The sequence below is a fragment of the Tiliqua scincoides genome, chromosome 1 (genome assembly GCF_035046505.1).
Source record: "Tiliqua scincoides isolate rTilSci1 chromosome 1, rTilSci1.hap2, whole genome shotgun sequence".
NCBI classification, from domain to species: domain Eukaryota; kingdom Metazoa; phylum Chordata; class Lepidosauria; order Squamata; family Scincidae; genus Tiliqua; species Tiliqua scincoides.
Window position 1 is genome coordinate 18,990,521 of NC_089821.1, and position 22,224 is coordinate 19,012,744.

The following is a 22,224-nucleotide window of genomic DNA, read 5'->3' on the forward strand; positions in this document are numbered from 1 at the left end:
CTTTCTCTCTTTAACTGGCTGCTTCCCTGCTCCCTTCCCCAGTCTGTCATGCACTCATATGATAGCTGGTTAGCCATTTCTTCGGTCCTCTTCTTATGACAGTGACAGCAGTACCAAAAGCCCCTTTGTTTGGCCAATATCTTCTCATTCCCATGCTCCAAACCTTTGAAAACACAAGATAGGCACAGGAAGAAGGAAATGGGGAAGAGCACTACAGACCATTCCCCAGCTTTAGTCTCTACAGGTCTCCCCATGTCATTCTTCAGTCCTGAGGCCGTTTCAAAAGGCAGTGAGGCAGGATGGAGCAGGCGAGTTCCAGAAATCATAGGGTGGCTTCGTAGAGTTTCAAAACTGCTGGGAGTTCCCTACAGAAACTTGCCATTTCAGGGAACTCTGGTTGAAAAACCCTGTAATAAGCTGTACTACACATTTGCCTAGATCAGTGGTTCCCAATGTTTTTTCAACTTGCATAATCCTTGGAAGCCCATCTCCATAAATTGTACCCCTCATATTAGCAAAATGTTTGTAATATAGTTGCTGTTATTGATATTTTCAACTACTAATCCATGTCTGATAACACAATTTAATGACCAAGAACTAGCAGTTAGTGGAGTTTTCACTGCCAGCTAGCTGCCTTCCTTCCTGCCTTGCCAGCCCTACAAGGCATTCTGATTCAGACCTCCCTTTTCCACCATTATTTAATTCTTTTTCAAGTACCCCAAAGGACCTGGTAAGTATCTCTGGGGGTACACGTACCCTAAGTTGGAAACCACAAGCCTAGATTATGACCAGATCTTGATTGTTTGCGAGCTACCACTCTGTAATATGATTAAAACACATATTATCTAAAGCATATTCATTAGTCCGTTATTGTTCAAAAATAGGTTGGCACCACACAGTCACAGATTTGTGACTGGGTTACTTTACCACACTGGCTTTGGCAGATATCCAATTCCAAAATCTGCAAGTGGGAGAAACTCATGAGCTCATAGCTTGCACATTCCTTCCTATCCCCAAAGCACACATTTCCCCCTTTCTTTCATTATTGGAGCCAAGTATGGTTAGCTCCAGTTATAGTTTGCAAACCCACTTGCAAATGTAACCACAATTAGAAGCAGAGAAAGATAAAAGATTGTGGGCACTGAAGTCTACTAACCATCATTAGGAAATTCAAGCAGTGTTACATCTCATTCAACTATTAACAATGAAAGTTCTGCAGAGAAGAAGTGGAAATTAGACTATATTTGCTCATCTTTTCCTGATTTGAAATGGGAGCCAAAAGTAATCTGAATTCACTTGCGCATTCCAAAACAGAAGCATGCAGTGGCCACAAAGGCACAATAGCAGACATTCCCTCAATTGTAAACTGAACATGTGTTTGCATTACTGATTTTCACAAGGTATTTTTAATAGTTATTCACTATAAAACTCTGAAAAGTGGTTTTATAAGCCAAGTGCAACAGATTTTGATCAACTGTATTTAAGCTTCCTGCTGAGCTTTAGACACATTCCTATAAAATAGCAAACATCTGCTACTTTTTGTAAATTAAAAAAAAGTAAATATAAACAAATACGTTTGGTGTTTTATTTCTACATATCCTCATGTTTCACAGTAGCTAAACTGAAATAGCCAGTCACTCACACAGACACTCCCCACCACCAATTCTCACACCTGGGACTTGTTCAGATTGCTTGTTTAATATAAGGACTAATTCACACTGACCAGCAGTCTCTATGCACAGACTCAAGAGCGCACAGAACTTCTGCTGAGCTCACAGCCCAGAAATACTTGTGAGATTGGAGCAATCTGTATAATGGTTGTATCTTCACATGCAGGCTACTGTGGGGCTCAAAAAAAGGGCCACTGTAATTTTGCAAGTTGGAAGCTACAGTTAACACCCTTCCTCTCTCTCTCTCTCTCTCTCTCTCTCTCTCTCTCTCTCGCACGCACGCACGCACACGCTTGAATCACTTGAGTGGTTATTTCTCTTATATCAGGACTGGAGGAAACCAATCAGTTAATAGGCCTATAGCACACTCAGGTCCAAGCAGATATGTTAAGGAAGGGGTAACCCTTGCTGGGCCCCAGAAGCATGAGTCAATGTAAGTGGGACAGCAGACCACCATGTTTTTGCCCTCAAATAACAAAAACTGGCTTAAAGAAACTGGGCATATCTACTTCACTAGAAGAACTCCACTAGGTCATTTAAAAAAGTGAACACAGCCTAAGTGTAAGATGCGGAAGTTACATCCATATCATAGGAATGTTTTGGGGATTCATGAGTAGTCTTCTAATGCAGGCAAAGTTACACCAAGGTCTAACTGGCACACACAGATTGGTCACATAAGTAGAGTTTTGATACCATATTTTAAATGCAAAAGATAGCATATCCTCTTAAACAGAAATAGGTAGAGAGGCCTTTACCTGTGAACACTACTGAGTTTAAGCTAGATATGGGAGAAGACAAAACAACACAGCCAAGGGACTGAAGCAACACAGCCAAGGGACTGAATACTTAATTGTCTTGTTGGATAAAGAGTAAAAGAGTACAAGTACTCATAACTTTAAGCAATTTAAGATGCTATAATTAAAGTTATTTAAGAGAAAAAAGAGTCAATACAAGTAAGTATTATGCTAAGTATACCGACCTGGAAGATGACATAAAACTTTAAAGATATATAGATATAGATATTTTTTTGAAGTAGCAGCCAGTTTGTATCAAAGACCCAGTGAAGTAGTAATACCATGTCATTGTTTACAAGCAGAAAAACAAATGGCAGTAGTAATAACATAAAGTGAACGTATAATAACAGGATTTTTTGCAGAAGACGCAGGGCTTTCATATGAAGGTGCTCACTTCATATGCAGAAAACTGGAATTTATTACAAGTCAATAGAAAGGAAGCTACTGAGAACAATAGCAACAATGGCAGGGTTGCATTTATTACCTTGATTACTTACCAATGCTTCCCTGTTCCTGCTCTTCCCCTTCAGCAAATATTGCCTGGCTTGGTAAGCTATTCCTAGACCGAGTGACTGATTCTAGTTGTGAAGCCCTTCCCAACAGAGATAGCTCATCAAGCACCTCTCCTTCTTTGGCCTCCAAGTCAGATTTTGAAGTTGTTAGTTGTTTTATGGTATCTGGCATCATTAGATTTGGATCATTCAAGCAGGCTACAGTACCGCTGTCCAAGCTCAACACCCTGGTACGACTCTTGGCACTGTTTGCACTGGAAGTCCGTCGTGTTGAATGCTTTTTACTGTTTGTTTCAGAGCCCAAGTGCATTTTGAAAGAGGTTTCCAAGTCTGCACCCCTCTCTTTTGCAATATATTTGGTCTTTAGGGCATTGTACTTTCCCTCAGGAGACTGGCATGAATGGGAGGTGGTGCTGGAAGAGCTATCACTGCTGAACTGGTGGGCCGACTGCATGCTGGAAGTCCTGCTCAGGTCACTTTGATCACTCGAGTCCTCATCATGACAAAAAATTGCACCGTGGGGTTTGGTACCAGAAACGCCCCGGAAGGAAATGTATTCCTTATGCCGACTTGTGTCAAAACTACTCGCGCGTTTTTTCCCTGTCCTCCTCCTACTGGATTTGTGAGCTGAAGCTGTCCGGTGAATTAAACTACATGATTTAGGCCGTACATCTCCCTCCTTTTGTTTTCCAACCACCTCCTTACAAGTTCTGGAGTCAACCACAGAAGGTTTCTCTTTCTGCTCATCACTTTTCTCAGCAGGTTTCCCAAGAGGCTGGTCCACTTGCGTAGTCAGTTCATTTGCATGAGGGTTCTTATTGGCTTCTTCCGAAGCAGAGGTACTAAGAGCTCTTTGATTGTATATCTCCTCCAACCCATTCAAAGCTCCCCCCTCTTGCAGGCAATTGCTGGTGCTTATATCTACAGCAGTTCTTTCACTACTAGTCCTTTTGTCAGTAACAAAGCTACAATCATCTGAATCGACAGAACATTCCTTCTTCTTACCGCTTTTTTTCTCTTCTTTGGGCGATTCATCATGCTCCGATAACACACTTTCTATGTGCGTGGAACTCGTTTGCTCACTTTTGTAGCTGCTTACAGTACTGATAGTATCACGATCAGTGCCGCTACAATAGCTCTCAGTTGAGCCACTACTCCGAGTACTCAGACTTCTGAGGCTATCTGCACTTTTGTCCGCTTTTAAGGATTTGCTCTTACTGCTTTTGGCCAGCAGCTGTGGGCTGCTACATTTCAGAATGTCATCCAGTTGAAAGACTCCAGAAATACAGGAATTCTCAGCTAAGGATTCTTTGGATCCAGATCGAGGCTTGGAAGCTTCTAATTCACTAACAGGATCTAACCCTCGCCTTTGCTGATAAAGGGGAAAGTCATTTAGCGACACATCTGGAAAGGCAACAGCTGAACTAGAAGTCCTTGGCACACCTCGGGGCCTGTGGTCTTTCCTATACGAGTGTGAATGTAAAGGTACAAGAGAAGCCATTTCAGTGTCACATGCATTAGACATAGATTGATCTACATGGTGGTTGTTAGGGAGGCACACTTTGTCACTGCTGTCTCTTGGCAACTCTTGTCCAGATGACAACGAAGGCTGAATGGACACAAAGGAATCAATGGAGACCAGGTGAAAAGTCTTCCGATCAGCTGCCAAATCTGCTTTTAAAGAATAGAAAAAGGAATAAAGTTGCAGTACAGAATTTATATAGTTGCCTAAATGTTTTAAATCATTTGATTTATACTTAGTTAAGTTACTTAGGTAAGTAAGTAAAACAGTCAATTTGTTCATCATGCAAAATTTTACACAATGACCAGTATTTGCATGTTTACTTTCTTTTGCTTATATAAGGGTCATTCCATGTCAAGTGGTCTAGTTTTTGAAAAGTGCCCTGCGTGATCATCACAGATTTTAATGTGTGAAAGATTTCTCTTTCTTCAACTTCTCTGTTGCTCCCTTCTCAGGTTGGAGAGAATACCCTGGATGAAGTAAAGTCTGCATCTGTTGCCCATGGCCTGGTGCTCCTATCAGCACAAAGTGGATGTCAAACCCCTGGATTAACAGAAACTGATGTTTTACAGCAAAGTCATCTATCTAGTAATTTGACTGTGTTGGAAGCTGATGAACCTTCATCTGGCAATGATCAGACAATTTTGGATTGTCTAGCTCAGGGTACTCAGTGTTCTTCAAAAACTGCAAACTTGTATCCTGTTGTGGAGTTGGGCTCAAGCCCAGTTGGGATTCAAAGAGTTTCCAATGGGGTTCCCTGTAGAAATGTGGGGGCTGTGACCCCGGTATTGAATCCTTGTGTGGCAGCCGATATTAGTTTTACCATCTCTTCTGTTGCAAATAGTCAGGCTCCTTCAGTGGGTATTTGACCCGAGTGCAGCTAATGTACTTCATCTTGTTTCATGGAATGTGGCGGGGTGGGCCGGGAAATTTGGGCAGTCTGATTTTTTTGATTTCATTAAGAAATGGGATGTTTTATGTTTTCAGGAAGTCTGGCTTTCCTCTCCCCCCCCCCCCCCAAGTAGATGGCTTTAGAGCTTTCTTAACCCCGGCGGTCCCTGGTTTGGGAAGGGGCAGACTTAAGGGGGGATTACTTTCATTGGTTTCTACGAATTTGTCTATTGTAGTGGAATCCTTGCCCACTTTTGACCATTATACTCTGGTGGTAAAACTTAATTTACAGCCAATTCCCTTAATTTTGGTAAATGTGTACTTCCCGCCACTTGTGGGTTTAACCACCTTAAGGCAAATATGGATCAATTTTGAGAAGCATCTCGAGGAGATCCAAGAGGCATATCCTTCTGCTCAGGTGGTCATTTTGGGGGATTTTAATGCTAAAATGGGCAGAAATGATTTGGAACTTTTTACAAAATTTGGAGCTTTCCCCCCGTCTTTCTCTGACCCTCCTCCATTGCGCAAACGGGTTTCTAACGATTGTAGGTGTAATCGTCAGGGCTTATTTTTGGCCCAATGCTGCATAAAGCAAGATCTAATAATCCTTAACGGCTCATGGGCGGAGGATCACCCGGCAGTGTGTTCCTTTTGGAAGGGGACTAAACCCTCACTTCTAGACTATGTGGCTATTTCTAGGTCGTTGCTACCGGATTTGTTGGATTTTAGGGTACTCAGTAGATCAGAGAGCGACCATCTCCCTTTATCGCTCAAATTGTCAACAGTTGAGCAATTTAAGTCAAGAGAGATCCATCACCCTACTGACCATTTAGGTCCTGTGACAAGTTGTGTGAAATGGACCAGTCATGTTAGTGCTAAAATTCAAGGGCTTTTGAGTTGTGAGCGGGTAATGGGCTTTAGGGATGCAATTATAGCTAAGGAAGGTGATCCTTTGTTACATTATAATAATGTTGTTGCTGCCTTAAAACCTTTTTTAAGTAATTATACGCGCAACAATATTAGTCTGAGAAGTAGATCTTATGACTGGTATGATTCTGAATGTAGGATCCTGAAGAAGCAGGTTACTGCTGCTTTGATTATGGCGAGAGAATCTCAATTGGAGATTCATTATGTGCATTTAAAAAATTTAAAAAAACAATTTAAGGAAACTATTAAATTTAAGAAGGAAATCTTTATAAAGAAAAATTGGGAAGATTTAATTAGTGCAGCTAATCAGAAAAATATATCTCTCTTCTGGCACATAATTAATCCACTACTGAAGGTGTTTCCCTTGGGAGCCTCAAATTATATTACAGCATCAGAATGGGTGGAACATTTTCAGGGGATCTATGCATCGGAGGAACCCCCTTGTCCAGATTTAAGATCTAAATTATTAGCAGAAGATCTCCCATCTTGGGAACCTGTAACCAGTGAGGAGGTTGTCTCTCTTAGGAGAGTTAAAAGTGGAAAAGCTCCAGGGGAAGATTTTATTAGAAGTGATTTGCTTAAAGAACATCAGGATTGGTGGGCTCCAACTTTGGCTGCCCTATTTTCGTATATTGATGAAACAGCTAATATGCCTTCTGATTGGGGTTGGGCGATTATAGTTCCCATTTATAAAAAAGGAGGTCATGAAATTCCCTCAAATTACAGGCCTATTAGCTTGCTCAATATCATCAGTAAACTTTATGCCTTGCATCTGAGAGAGAAGCTATTGGCCTGGATGGAATCTCAGGACATTATAGCCGATATTCAGGCAGCCTTTTGCCCTGGAAGATCACACCTTGATCAGACTTTAGTGCTGCAATTTCTTGTTGAAAAACATCTGGCCACTAGGGGTTCTAGACTTTTTGCAGCCTTTGTTGATTTCAAGGCTGCTTTTGACCTAATCCCTAGATCAAGGCTATGGGATAAGTTTGCAGCTTCGTCATTGACCGTCGATTATTGCTGCTTATGGTTAGCTTGTACAGCAATTCTGGCATAAGGATTAGGTGTTCATCTAATGGTCATCTAACGAATCCAATTTTGGTTAATAAAGACAGGGTTGTGTTCTTGCCCCCCTCTTATTTAACTTTTATATAAATTCATTGATCACTTCTTTTGATGATCTGGCCTTACATCCTCCAAAGCTTGCTGATCGTCATGTTCCTGTTCTGGCATATGCCGACGATGTGCTTATATTATCAAGAACACAGGTCGGCATGAGGAGGGCTCTTCGCCATCTAGCCCTGGTCAGTTCACAGGAGGAATTAATTATAAATTCTGAAAAAACAAAGGTGCTGGTTTTTGCTAGACGTTATAAGGCCTTTCGATGGCTCCTAAATGGGAAAGCCATTGAGCAGGTTAAAATAATAAAATACCTGGGGGTGATTTTTCATTATCAAGGAGGCCGTTTGGCCCACAAAAACTATGTCAGCCAAACAGCACAGAAAACATCTGGTGCTATTTATCGTTTTTATTCATCTAAAGGCGCCAAATTTCTCCCTGCGGCTTTAAGGCTGCACACTGCTAAAACTAGGGTTCAATTGCTCTATGGCTCTGAGATCGCCCCATATTTAAATACCAGGTCTTTGGAGGTGATCCAGACCAAATTTTTGCGCCAATTGATGTATGTTCCCCGATGTGTGCCGAACACTGTGGTCAGGTTGGAATCCGGTACCCCACGTATAGAGATGTTGATGTGGTTAAATGCCTTACATTATTTTTTGAAGATTCTCTCGCGACAGGATAACTTTACTTATTTGATCTTTTCGGATCCTTTTGTAGGCACCTGGGAAAAAAGGTGCTTGGATCATTTTAAACTCTGCAATCTCTCCCCAGAGTCTTTAATGATGATGAGCTCGGGAGACGCAAAAGAAATTCTGCGTCAGAGGTTGGCAGATCTTGAATTCAGATCTGCGAGAGCCAGACTTTCTGTGTATGTTTTTCTTGGGGATCAAGCTCTTGCATTTTCTCCTGCTAGATATTTTTATAGTACTGTTATTCCTAAATTTAGGATTGTTTTTACTAAAGCTAGGTGTAATGCACTTTTATCAGCAGTTCTTTTGGGGCGTTATGCAAGACGTCCCTATTCAGAGAGACTGTGCCCCTGCCCTCAAAATGTGGTGGAGACAACTGCCCACATTGTTTTGTCATGTCCATACTACGACGATTTGAGATCTAAATTTATCTCCCCAATCTTTGGTATTGAAACGGGGATGCAGGCGGAGGAGCAGCTTGCTTTTCTGCTTTCTGATGTATACTTGGATATATCACTCAGGGTTGCCCGCTTCTGTTATGCTGCACAGTTGGTAAGGAAGAAAATTGAGAGAGTAAATCTATGATTTTACATATGTGTAACGGGGTGTTGGTTTTAATTCTGTGTATTTTGTTTTGTTGTTTGTGACTAGCTGGTCGGAAGACCGTGAATGAAGTATCTTATCTAAAAGTCAGTGCTAAAAAAAAATCCAAAGTTTAATGTTGAATAGCTCCAGCAATAATTAAACAATAATTGTGAAATTTAGTGCATAATATCCCAATATAGCCTTGTTTTCAAATATGTAATTTCAGGTCGTGCTGAACACAGCACTACTTTCTTCAACTTAGTTTCTGGAAATTGATATACACAGGGCACATAACAACCGGGAAATAGTTCAGATAATCTCAAACACAGAATGGAGATACAAATTGGTACAAACTTTCAAAAAGTTTTGAGATGAAAGATAGCAAGAAAGCAGCAGCCAGTACTAGAGAGCATTACCAATTTGTACCAGTCGACTCAAACTCAGTTTGTGTAGGCAAAGTTTCAAATGACACAATAAATTTTGTAGCCAAAATTTCTAATAATTTCATTCTGTGTTTGAGATTATCTGAACTGTTTCCCGGTTGTTATGTTGCATGTATTTATGACGACAAATGGTGGATTGGCAATGTTGTTGAAGTCTCACCTGAACAAAATGATGCAAGGATAAAATTTATGCATCCTCAAGGTCCTGCTCATTCATTTTATTGCCCAGAAAGGCAAGGCGTTTGTTGGGTTCTAGAGCAACACCTCATTTGCATGCTCCCTACTCCTTCAGTTACATTGTCTGGCCGACAATATCAATTTCCAGAAACTGTGTTGAAGAAAGTGTCTCATAAATGCAACAGAAAATCAAAAAAGATTGTTAGCGCTTAAAACTGAACTGCAGACTTTGGCTTGGGAACCATATAAGATACCCAGTTTAGGCTTGGGAACCTAGGATAAGCTGCCCAATCATTGGCTTGGGAACCAGACAGATAACCACACAAGGCTTTGGAACCTTGACAAAGAAACCAAATTACAGGCTTGAGAACCTGGATGAAGAAACCCACCCGTGGCTGGTATTGTATGGCTATCGGGCGTGACCCCTACGGCAATGGGGTTGCCAGTTCAAGTTCTTGAACTGGTAGTGACGGTACCACCATTGAATAGTTATAATGATGTGGATAAAAAAATTGTTTAAAAAAATCAGCACGACCTGAAAAATGACAGAATTGCATGTTGAAATATAGGCTGTTGCTATGGCAATGTCTCCCAACTTTGTCCCTATCTTTCAGGCACCGTTTGCCTGCGTTAGAAAATCAAACCCATTTTTCTGGGGGGTTTGGAACATGCTCTTTCTAAAGAGATTAGTTTAAAAGCATTTCTAGAAGGTACTTTTTTTGTAAAAGCAGGTTGAAAATACCCTATTTTTGGCCTTTTTACAAAAATCATCAACTTTACACTTAATTTGTAAACTAATGAAAAGAGCTAGGAGGCTGAAATTACATATTTGAAAACAAGGCTATATTGGGATATTATGCACTAAATTTCACAATTATTGCTTAATTATTGATGGAGCTATTCAACATTAAACTTCAGATATTTTTGGAGTACTGATTTTTTCGGTCAACTTTGCTGCAATTTTAACTACTTTGGACATGCTCAACAAAAATTGTTATTAAATAGAGCGCAAAAAGTTGTATAAAGTAGCTAAGTTTCATTTGTTTTGAAATAATAGCAAGGGAGCTATGTCTCAAAGTCGTCAAAATCTCACAATCGTACTGAACATGGTCACAGTATGGGGTCAAACAAATGGCTATATGTCCACAAGTATTCCACCAGCAAACCTAAAACTTTACCAAAGTTTGTTTGACACATGTGGGACTCTACACACAAAATTTCATTAAATGTGATGGTCGCATGGGGAGCCCTAGGCCACTTGACATGGAATAACCCATAAAATACTTTAACCCTATATTGCAATTTAATCTATTTCACCCACACCCTCATCTGCTCTAATGATCTCTGCATATTGGATTACACACACTGGTCTTTGTAAATTATCTACTACATCAGTAAATCTATTTGTGAGAAAATCAGAGTCCATCAATGCAGTACAAACAACAACGGTAACCAAGACAATCTTGACACTGAATTACAGTAATGCAAGTGATAAAAGGCTCGTTTGGGCATTATATTCAGGGCAAGACTCTCAATTTGCTCTTAGTTTTGAGCTCTTGCACACACCATGCACTTACAATGGGGAGAAAGTAACAAGGACTGTGCTTGTCTGAATGTGGTTTAAATAAACACAGAATACTGCAGTTTGCTTGTTACATTCTCCCCACAGAGAGGTAAATGCACAGTTAAGGCTAATAAAGGACAGAGTGTTCTCCTAGGAATGTAATGCCAGAACAAATCTGAGAGACGAAAAAACCCAGCATACTACTTTGAGTAGAGGTACTAACAATGTAATTTCTGTTCTTTCTGCAATATGTATAATGCATAAGAGAATTAAGTAAACCTCTACCAATCTTAGGGTAGTAAGTTCTTACTTCATGGGTTGTTTTTCATACAACTTTAAAGATCGTATTTCCTGAAGAGTAATAAAATCAAGTTTCTCACATCTGAAATGTTCTGTGAGCATTAGGTTGGTGCTCAAGGAGCTTCAACCCCATAAATATCCACAAGAGACTCAATGACAGGCCTTCATAGATTAAAGCAATGTACATCATGACAAGATTAAAGATCAAAAGCATGCAGACAGCACGGAGAAGGGAGTTTAAATGGACTGCTATGACAATCTAGATCAGGGGTCTCCAAACTTTTTGGCCAGAGGGCCGCATCAAGTATCTGGCGTGGTGTGGAGGGCCGGAAAAAAATTTCAATATAAAATTTAAATAAATAAATTAGAGATGGAACTTAGATGAGTGAATAAATGAATGAATGAATGGGCCCATTCATTCAACCTCTCTGGCCCACAGAACACCCTCCAGACACAATCTGAGCACAGTTCTGGTCGTGTTCAGTTGAGTGGGCCAGAGGCTTTCGGGGGGCAAGAGGTTGGCTGCGGGCCAGAAAGAGGGTTGCTGAGGGCCGCATCTGGCCCCCGAGCCAGGGTTTGGAGACCCCGATCTAGATATAAGGGAAGGGAGGACCATGTTTGGATAGCCGTTTTATAGTACTGCACATGAACATGTAATAGCCTTTTCTGGCTGGACTTTTCACATATTCTAAATATGATTTGGCACTAGCCCCCCTTTTTTAATTTCTGTGCTTAATCCCTGGTTCATTTTTGCTCCGCTGCTGATTATGCAACTTTTTTTATTGATTCAATTGTTTTACGGTTCATAACGTAAGCTGCCCTGAATCTGCAAGGAAGTTTTTTAACCAACATACTTATAAATCAACCCACAAAATACATCAGTAACTTTTTTTCCAGAAGATTTTCCAACTTTCATAACTTTGTATTTGCTTCTAAAAAGCTTCTATCTAGCTACATGGCTGAGCTGTTCATGCAAAAAAAGGATCTATTCTCCAATATTTTTTTTAATGCAGATTCATGTGGTCTCAATGTGTGTTGGGAAGTCAACACTTCCATTGGACTTCATACATGGAATACATAGCAACATTTAGTAATTCTTATACTTTAGGGGGCAGGAGAGGCATGCACAAATAAATATTTTGAAGCTAACATTAAAAATCAGGCCTGATAGGCACAATGAACTGACTCTTCATGCTTTTCTGGTGAAGATTTGTATAGCAACAGAGCAAACTGTGCACATCCCTGCATGAATGTCATAAGTGCGTAAGCTCACTGAGCAAGAATTCAGAAGATCTAGAAGTGTGAGAACATATGGTTCTGTGGGAAGATCTCTTCATCAAATCTGCTGCAGATAAATTTTTTTAAAAACCTGAACAATGTTTCATTGTAACCGTTCGCAAGCTATGTTCATGAATACAAATGGCATAGCTATTAAAATGTTATGAATCTACAGAGGAAAAAACAGCTTGACACATCCAACAGTCTCTACAGTTTGCCAGAAAACATGCTATACAGGCATCAAAAACCAAAGGCCAAATTTTTCAAAGGCTGCTTATTTAACAGAAGGGGCTCAGAGAAATGAAACTAGAGCTCCACCATCCCACCACTTCAGGCTCACATACAGAACAGATAAGATATATAGTTAAGAACTCTATTGGTTCAGACAACGCTTTAAGCCCTGAACCAGCCCCAACTGATTACAGATGTGTATGCCCACAGCATGTTAACATCCTGCCCTGTCCTCTTGCTTCCTGGTCAGTGTTTTTTGTTGTTTTTTTTTGAAATCATGTTGGGGGTGACAATATGTCTGAATGGCTCCTCTCTGTGCTCTGCTAACTAGATGGTATGTTCAAGTGAAAACCATCCTGAACGATTAAAAACTAACCAGGCAGTGTGTGGAGGGAGATCAAAACATACACACATCTTAACCACTCATGTTCCAGTTGCCCAGGGCCAGCTTGGGGCTTAAATTATCTTCCAAACTAGTCCACTTATAGCACAATATGTAGCTAGTCTGCCAAGTAAAATCACAATACCATAATTAAGATTCAATGTTTAATTTTCATCAAAATGGCATATCCATGACCTTAATAATGTAACTTGTTTTAGCATGCGTTACCTTGCTCTTCACTTCCTTCTTTACAGAGACTAGAACTCTGGCCAAGACTCAAACTGATGTCATCAGAGGTCTTTGCAGTGTCTGTATCACCTGCACATCCGACAACGTGTTATTTTACAAACTGTACCTTGGGACATGTTAATCAAAGTTATAAGTCTTCATATAGTGCCTGAACCACTGTTAAGTTTGCTCAGCTAGAAGAAATCAGCTGCACATACTGATTTTTAATATAATTTGAGAGACTGGTTCATCCTAGGTAATGGAAAGGTTAGTAGAGACCTCCCAAAATACTTCTAAAGAAGGATGTGTGCTATTATTACAGTAAACTAACAATGGATCTTAAATCCCTAACTAAATATAATCTGATATTAAATTGGAGACTGGTAGCTAAATACATAAATGAATGCCTTACTGAGTAATGGAGATGGCTATGAATTTCTGAATTTAGAATGTCAGGAAAAGAATGCACTAGTGAAAAGGGTACTTTTTAAATTAAATTATAATATTTTGTATGCTATGGGAACAAGGTTTTTCATTGGTTTTAGGTATTTCAATGTGGGATACGAATCAACATATCAATTTTTTTTTTTAATGCAAGTACAGGTGGCCCTTGGTATCCATGGGGATTCTGATTCCAAAACCCCTGCAAAAGCCAAAATCTGCTATTAGGGCTCGAAAAATCCCCAAATGTGACCGGAGCTGTGCTGTACCAAACCAGGGGATAACGCAGACCAACCTGTACTACTGTACTATTATGAGTACAATACAGCATTGGCACTTAGTCCTCTTGTACCAAGGCAACTGTGACACTACATGGAACCAGAACTCAGCTTTAACTGTGCACCCAAGGCATATGAATGCTCACTTTGTTAGTTGTACTGCCACTACTAAGCTGTTGCAAAGCCAAAACTGATTGGAGAAGGGGGCACAAGTCAGAAGATTGAGTGGTGATCCATTCAGACAGCATCCTAACCACGATTCCAGGACTGGGACTGCTTTTTATACCAGCAAAGCATGAGCTGTAATTTGATACATACTTTACTTTCGACTTAACAGCCCTAGATGCTCGCAAACTCAACAGGTAGCGGTAAAGGGTCCCATAGACACATGATAAAATGAGGATTCTAAGCATAAGTGAAAACCCCCATAGGCACAAATCCTAAAACCAAAGGCCAGTTCAAACTCTCATAAGAAATGAGGAGACCATGCACTTCACCCACTGATAGTAACGGCCACTTGCCTTCAACTTCATTCTTCTTTGTAGGAGTACGATCTGATAACTTGCAGCAGATCAAACTGTGACTAGAAAGAGGTGCCAACATCTTCCCTTCAAAAAGTCAAGTATGGTTCCATACCCATTCACCAGACACCATTCACAAGCTTTCTAGGGCACCCAATGTGGTAGCTGCAATTTTTACCATGCATCAGGTGCCTCTTCATAGTCAGCCATCTAGCACTAAGAGCTGCTGGCATGCTCAGTGATGAATGATATCAGGGACCCTTGGAAAAGGTGATCATTAGACATTGACAACAAGCATGCAGAACACAGGGGTGAGGCTGGGAAAGCTGGTCAGTAACTACGGCACCACTGGAGGCAGTCTGGAGCATCCATCCAATTCAATAGCAGACACCTAGGCTACTTGCAACTTGGGGAAGTCCATTTCAGTGGAGTTCCTTAGGATTCTATAAGAGGGACCTCAAAGAATTAAACCCAGAACTTTGAAAGTTCCAAAAAATAGTGCTATGCTACTGGACTACATTTGCTTTTGGGTCACAAAATATGGCAAGTGGGCCAGGCCCCCTACGCAGTTATTAAACACAGAAGCCTTGGAGATTTCTAGGATGAAGCTGCAATTTTTTTCTTCCTACTCAAACCATTAGATGGCACAATTCACATGAAATGCAAGTTGCACACTCTGAAGGGAAGCTAAAGCAGTTCAGATACTGGGCTGCTGCATCAGCAACACTCAGGGAGCAATCCTGATGACGAGTTGAGCCAGCACAGGCCTCCTATGCCAGCTTGCAAATGTCACAAACTTGCTATAACGCATGTTTGCACCAACTCCGGACAGGCTGGTGTGGAGGCTTGCACAAGCCCGGTAAGGCCACATCCAGACTCTTTGCCATTCCAATGGGTTATGTTTGCACCGAGCTGTGCAGTGAGTGGGAAAGGGTGGCAGAAAGGTGTTCTAGGGGTGGGGAGGGGTGTTTTTTGGAGGAGGACAGAACAGGAAGTGGTTCAGGCTCAGGAGCAGCCAAAATCAGGCCCGAGAAGGGGGCTGGATTGGCCACGGCAGCACAGGTAACATCCTAACCCTGGTCCAAGCAGGTTAAAATGGCTGCTGAGATTTGAATAAGCCCATAGGGCAGGCTGGGGTTTGCCACAGGCTAAGGGGAAAATATCCCCTTACCCTGGAGATGGCCTCCAGCCTGCACCTAACCTGCACTGGAAACAGCACAGGCCACTGTGGCCTGCTTGCTCCAGTGAAGGTTATGATTGGGCAGTCAGTCATATTTGAAAGGCCGAATGACTACAAAACAGAAGATAAAGGCAATGCAAGTGCTTGGTTATCTTGCCAAAGGCATGAACACTAGGAAAAGAAATGTCATCAACCATCTCTCTCACTGTAAGCTGAAATGTCACAGAAAACACTGATAAAATATCCAGGGATTTGTGCATTCATTGACAAACAAATCCCCATTTTCTATCTCATCAAGACATCTGTTCCAACACATTTCGACAGGACACTCTAGAATAAAAACTTTCATATCTGATACAACCAATATGTTGGAAGCAGCAGGTTATAATGTAACCATGGAAGCTACTGATAAGGCAAGAAGTTATACAAAAAGAGTGACAACACCTGTCAAGTTCATTTTATGGATAAGTGCAAGTGTTCATGTAAATATGTCAAATTAATATTGTATAATTTTTCTTAAAGTTACTTTTAATCTTTCTTGTTACAATATCTCAAAGATCATTAAAAAATTTTCTGTTCAAATATCAAATTATTTTCCCCCTGTTTCAACGGGATACTGATAGGAAAATAGCAAGGTTATCCAACAGTAGTGGCAACCTCTTAAGTCAAATGAAAACAAATTCAGAAACAACGAGAAGGCTTACCTTTAATAGTAGCTGCAGTTCCACGACAAGATAAACCCAATGCAATCTAAAATGAAATCAGTTAACAGATGAGTTTCAAGTAAGTTTTATTTACCTGCCTAAACAAGGTTGGTTAGCAAAGCCTTGTTAAGCACTTGCCTTCCCCTTACCTGTAACAGAAATAAAGCACTTCCATATTAACCCCCTTCTTCGCTGCCCCCTTATAACATCACTTCCTGTTCCAAAAGCTTCCCTAATGAAGTTCATTGTAGTCCATAAACTCTTATACTGAAATAAATTGGTTAGTCTTTAAGGTGGTACAAAACTCTGTTGCTTTGACCCCTCAGGAGTGTTTTTTTCCCAGGAACATAGGGGTCTGAAAACATCTCTTATGAAAACATCACTGGGTTCACAAAGTTCAGAGCCAAGTCTTTGCTTTTGGGGTAATGTAACCTACTACCACAAAAAAGAATGCAGTTGGTGTGGCATGATGGCCAAGAGACCAAGACCAGGATTTCCTCAATTCAAACTTTACCTCTGCCATGGTCTCACAAGGTGGTCTTAAGACATTCCCTCTCAGCCGTAGCTGCAATATGGAGATAATAAAACTTATCCAAGGATGACATCAAGATAATACATGAGCAGTACTTTGCACAGAAAGCGCTATATAAATGTGAAGAATTTTAAAGAGTAAACCATTGCTTGCTTAATTTCTGCCTAAGAAGTCAAGCTGCTACTTCTGCTCCAATAGCAGAAATGAGACAGGCTCTTTAAGATCTCATACAATGTAAAAAAATTAGTATGCAAGCTACAGTTGTGTATTAATTATTGCAGTATAATATATAAAAGTACCAATTTAAAAAAAATCTATCACAAGAACTGCAAAGTTATGAAAGATTCCTCGCTGCCCCCCTTCCCATACCTCTTCATTGCCCCATACAAAAGCAGTTGAGTCTCAGATACAATAATCAACTTTGGGAAAGAAGCAACAGGTTTTGCAGCTTGCCATTCCCACCATCTCATCTTACTCTTTGTAGTTTTGGCAACATTTAAAGATAGCAGCATATTGTTTCAAAGACTCTAACCAGCTCCAAAGTAACACACAGCCAGGTTGGACTGCAAGAAAAATGCTTACATTTCACTTCAGAAACAGCTTTAAGGGTACTTATAACGACAGTATTTAATGCTAATAATGACAAATGGTTTTTATGTAGACATTTTTGATGCATACAATCTTGTAATAGGCAATATCTAAGCATGAAAAAATTAATACAGTACTTGAGATTAGCACAATAAGGGTGCACTCCTAACCAACTTTCCAGCACTGGCCTAGACGCAATGCAGCCCTAAGGAAAGGTAACAAACATGCCCTTACCTTGAAGAGGCCCCCTTGACTGCCTTGCCACTGCAAGATGCAGTGCACACCACATTGGCACAACTATGTCAGTATTGGAAAGATGGTTAGGATTGTGCCCGAAGAAACTTATTGTCAGCAATGCCCCGATACAGCAAAGTTAGAGCTAACAGTGAAAAATTAAGCAAAATGTATTTGATAATTTTCCAAAGAGTGTTTTTGGATAACCTTTTCAACAGATTTTAACTGGGAAAACCCCCCAAAATTATAATGGTTTCTAAACAGAAAGATGTAGGAAAATCAATTCTTACCTGGTTATTTAGGTCCAGGCCAGCAAAGGAATTTCTTGAACTACAGCCTACGGGAGGAGTAGCTTCTCGGACAAACTCCGACATTTCAATCCCTCCTCCAGGGTCACTAAAGAAAATGTATGTTTAGGATACCTTAGATATTACTCTAGTTTCCAGTTTCAAATTCACTCAAAGACACATTTGAAGCAAGGCTTCCTTCAATGGACAGTTGACAACTTATTTATTAACTGCGCATTATATAAGATGTGTTCCATTATATAAGAGGTGTTCCAGAAACACCTCTCAGAGCGCGATACCATAGTCTTTCGAGACTGAAGGTTGCCAACATGTGTCATATAAGAAACTCACTATTGCAGCCAACGGTCGCAGATTTTCCTCAATTCCTCCCAAATATAAGATTAGGCAATCCTGTTTATTTTCAAGATATTCCCCACAAAAATAGTGGGGATTTAACACTAGAAAATCTTATTTTTTTCTTTGAACAGTATGAACTAGATCTGCTGTCATAATCAAACTGTCTTAAGGTAGGATAACAGAGAGGTTTAAATGGATGGAGCAATTAACTTGGCTGATTTTCAGCTTGCACCACTTTTTTCTGAAACTTCAAAGAGAGCCATTCAATACTCATTGCCAATACGTAACATGAGAGTAATTTTTTGTTTTACCCAACACAGATGGATATTGGAAAGGATAGAAGGCTAATGTTTGTGATAAAACTAACTCTACTGTACTATTTCTCAGACTCTGGTTGAGATATACTGGGTTTCTGCTTCAGTCTACTCCTGAAAAAAGGAAGGTGTAACATTTAATTTCCATCTGTAGCTAGTTCCTACTAAAGGTTTACAATTGTCTACTCAGTTACCTGTGGTGAAATATTTTAACTGGGATTTCCTTCTTCTCTCTAGAGCAGTTTTAAAATAGTGGAACAGGCCTTTCCTTTGAGAGCAAAAAATACCCTTAAGCTGCAATCCTATACACACCTACTAGAAAGTAAGTCCCATTAAACTTACTCAGCATTCAAACATTCCAACTTGGCTATCAAAGCAGAATGCAGATTTGGACCCTTCAACCACACAGCCCTTCCCCCTTTCCCATTTTCCCACCTATTCAGGGCAAAGCACCATGCCTCTCTCCCACCAGGAGGCTGCCCTTCCCAGTAGCTCTGTACCCTGTTTTTTCAGCTCTGTATAAACTAAGTGCTACGTGACCCACCAGAAACTGGCTTGTGATCCCACCCAGCATGTCCCAACCCAGAGTTTGTAAATGCTGCTTTTGACACTACTCTATGTTGGAGACCCCACCAAGAGCATACCGAGGGGAGCTTAAATTCAAAACATTTGAGAAACACTTTTAGAGTGCTACTGACTCATTTAGGTTAGATGAGAGAGAAAGGGAACTTGCAGAATGCAAACGGATCTAACACAAGGCAATATTCTGAAGCCTGAGCATGCAGGCTCTTCCACAATTAGAGATAATGACCCGAATTCAGGAACCATGGGCAGGATTTATTCACTCAACAAGGCTTTCCTACTTTATCTCCTTTCCAGCTGCAGCTTCCCGAAAAGCCAGTCTCAAAGGTCAAGAACCTTGCAGTTGGGGTGTGGTGTTGTCGCTGAGATTGGTAGTTTTCCCTTTGCACAATAACATATCTTCCCCTCATTCAAGCAGCTCTTTGGATCCAAGGTACAATTTCTAAATTGTGAATTGTTTCTGTTGAAAAGTGGTATACTAATACTAATAAATTTGAAAGGAATGAGAAAGCCCCACACTTAGCCCCTATAAACGGGGTGGTGATCTACAGGCTGCTTAAAAGACAATGAATTGCCATTAGCACTACACTGTGGGAACAGAGTACAGCACCAAGGGTGACTGCCCACAGAACACTTCCCTTCAATTTTTTGGAAATATGAGGTGAACAAATCACAAGGGGAACATGTGTAACAAACTGTGCAATGAGCAGAAAGAGGAGCACTGAAAAAGTGACACTTAAGAGCATGGTAGCTACTGTGGGATGCAAATTTTCCCACTAAACTTTCTTTACAAGTCTGTCCTTCTAAGCTAGGTGGGTCTCACAGTGGGAAGTGGTTGGGCCTGCAGTAATGCATAATCCAAACTACAGTCACTCTTGATTTAACAGAAACTATGAATGTTTTCTGCTCCATTAAAAATTTGTCACACACGTTTTGTGCATCTCAACCAACTAATGCATTCAGATTTAACAAGCACCCCTTCTCCCCATTAGTCCATTAAACTGAGATTTCACTGTACAATCATTTGTTTAGCTTTCTCATCTACCTCCAATGATGAAGCAACTCCAGAAAAAAGATGGGCACACAAGAATGTAGTGACTGTAAATAACCAGGTGGTATTCAGGGGATTACAACCCAAATCTCTTATTGCATGGGCTAACCTGATGTGTACTCCAAAAACATCCAATTAGTTACAGCAGTGTTTCTCAAATGGTGGATCACGAACCAATGTCAGGTGGGTCCCCATTCATTTCAATATTTTATTTTTAATATATTAGACTTTATGCTACCATGGTATGTGACTGCATTTGGAGAAATGTTACAGACCTGTACTTTTAACAAGCTACTATGTATATGTATATTTAGCAATGATAGTCAATGAGGCTTACTCCTCGGTACATGTGGGTAGGATTGCAGCCTAGGATTGTTTAAAATTTTCCTGCTTGATGATGTCACTTCTGGTCATAACCACTTCTGGTGGGTCCTAACAGATTCTCATTCTAAAACAGAGGTGCCCAAATCCCAGTGTGGGGGCCATTTGTTGTCCTCGGAGACCCCCAATCCGGCCCTCAGGGAGCCCCAGTCTCCAATGAGCCTCTGGCTCTCTGGAGACTTGCTGAAGCCTGCACCAGCCTGACACAACTACTCTCAGTGCAAGGTTCGACTATTTGACCTCTCTCTGCTGATTGCTGTTTCACTTTTATGAAGTGGCAGCAAAGGAAAGGCCAGCCCTGCTTTGCGCAAGGTCTTTTATACACCTTGAGCTATCACAAGACCTTCATTCATTCATGTAAGTTCCATCTCTAATATATTCATTTATGTAAATTTATTCAAATTTTTAAATGTAAATTAATTATTTTCCCCCGGCCCTCAACACAGTGTCAGAGAGATGATGTGGCCATCCTGCCAAAAAGTTTGGACACTCCTGTTCTAAAAAGTGGGTCCCGGTGCTAAACGTTTAAGAACCACTGAGTTAGAGAATGCTATTTACTCTAAGTTATGGGAACTTTCATTTGTTTTAGCCTTTGGTCATAAGAAGAAGGAATATTATGTGCATATGACAAAAAGTAAAATACTGAAGATTCCTTACCTAGGTCCATTGCTATCCTTCCTCCTCGCAGAAGAGTCATCTTGTTCCATTTTTGCACCCCTATCCATACGCTCACTGGCATTCCTTTCCACAATCTCACCTTCATCAAGCGCTCTGTGAAGACGGTAGTTTACCATCTTCAGAACAATGAAGAGAGCGGCTATCACTGGGCAGTAGATTGCTACTATCACCATGGAAGAAGGAAGGGCCTTTCAAAAAAGTCAGAAAAAAATTGAAGTTAAGTACACGAACAAATCAATTATGATTAGGATTCTCCAAGGTGCATAAGACTATCTACATGTGCGATAATCTTACTTTAGGACAACAATTTTTTTTAGAATTGCATTCTATGCAGCCTGTTCTTTTCCCTGAACTTTCTCTATTATACTCAAACAATTTAGATCCCCCCCCCCCCCCGGTACACAGAACCTTCTGTCTTTGTTTAGGTCTGTCTAAATCTTTGTTCCTCCTCCATAACAGGAAGAATTTGCAGACACCCATTGATCCATTTAGTTAGGATTCTGATGCTTTCTTGGTCTTGTCAAATGTTAGCACTTGGAGAAGCATAACTGCCAGCATTTTATAAGTCAAATTATATAAGCACTAACAGAGCATTTCATAAGAAAGGAAAACTGTCCTACTTTTCCTCCAAACGGTACGATCTAGTAGCAGCATCTCATGCCTTACAGTGCAAATTCTATGCATGTCTTCTCAGAAGTATGATCCATTCTGTTCAGTGGGGTTTATTCCCAGTTTAGAGCGTATATAGGATTATCCTCTCAGTTTAAGAAAAAACACCAAG

General features: G+C 40.5%; 1 protein-coding gene across 5 annotated transcripts in view; it reads right to left on the reverse strand.

Moving 5' to 3' along the window:
• PCNX1 (pecanex 1) overlaps nt 1–22,224 on the reverse strand; it is a 103,519-nt gene that overhangs the window by 64,596 nt on the left and 16,699 nt on the right. For 3 of the 5 annotated variants that reach the window (XM_066631837.1, XM_066631845.1, XM_066631818.1), the window contains exons 2-6: nt 21,423–21,631; nt 18,084–18,189; nt 16,440–16,485; nt 13,316–13,405; nt 2,962–4,650 (exon numbers count right to left, since the gene is read on the reverse strand). In XM_066631837.1, coding sequence (XP_066487934.1) covers nt 2,962–4,650; nt 13,316–13,405; nt 16,440–16,485; nt 18,084–18,189; nt 21,423–21,631 — 2,140 coding nt within the window. The remainder of the gene's footprint in view (nt 1–2,961; nt 4,651–13,315; nt 13,406–16,439; nt 16,486–18,083; nt 18,190–21,422; nt 21,632–22,224) is intronic. The other 2 variants (XM_066631828.1, XM_066631854.1) reach the window with 2 other exon arrangements.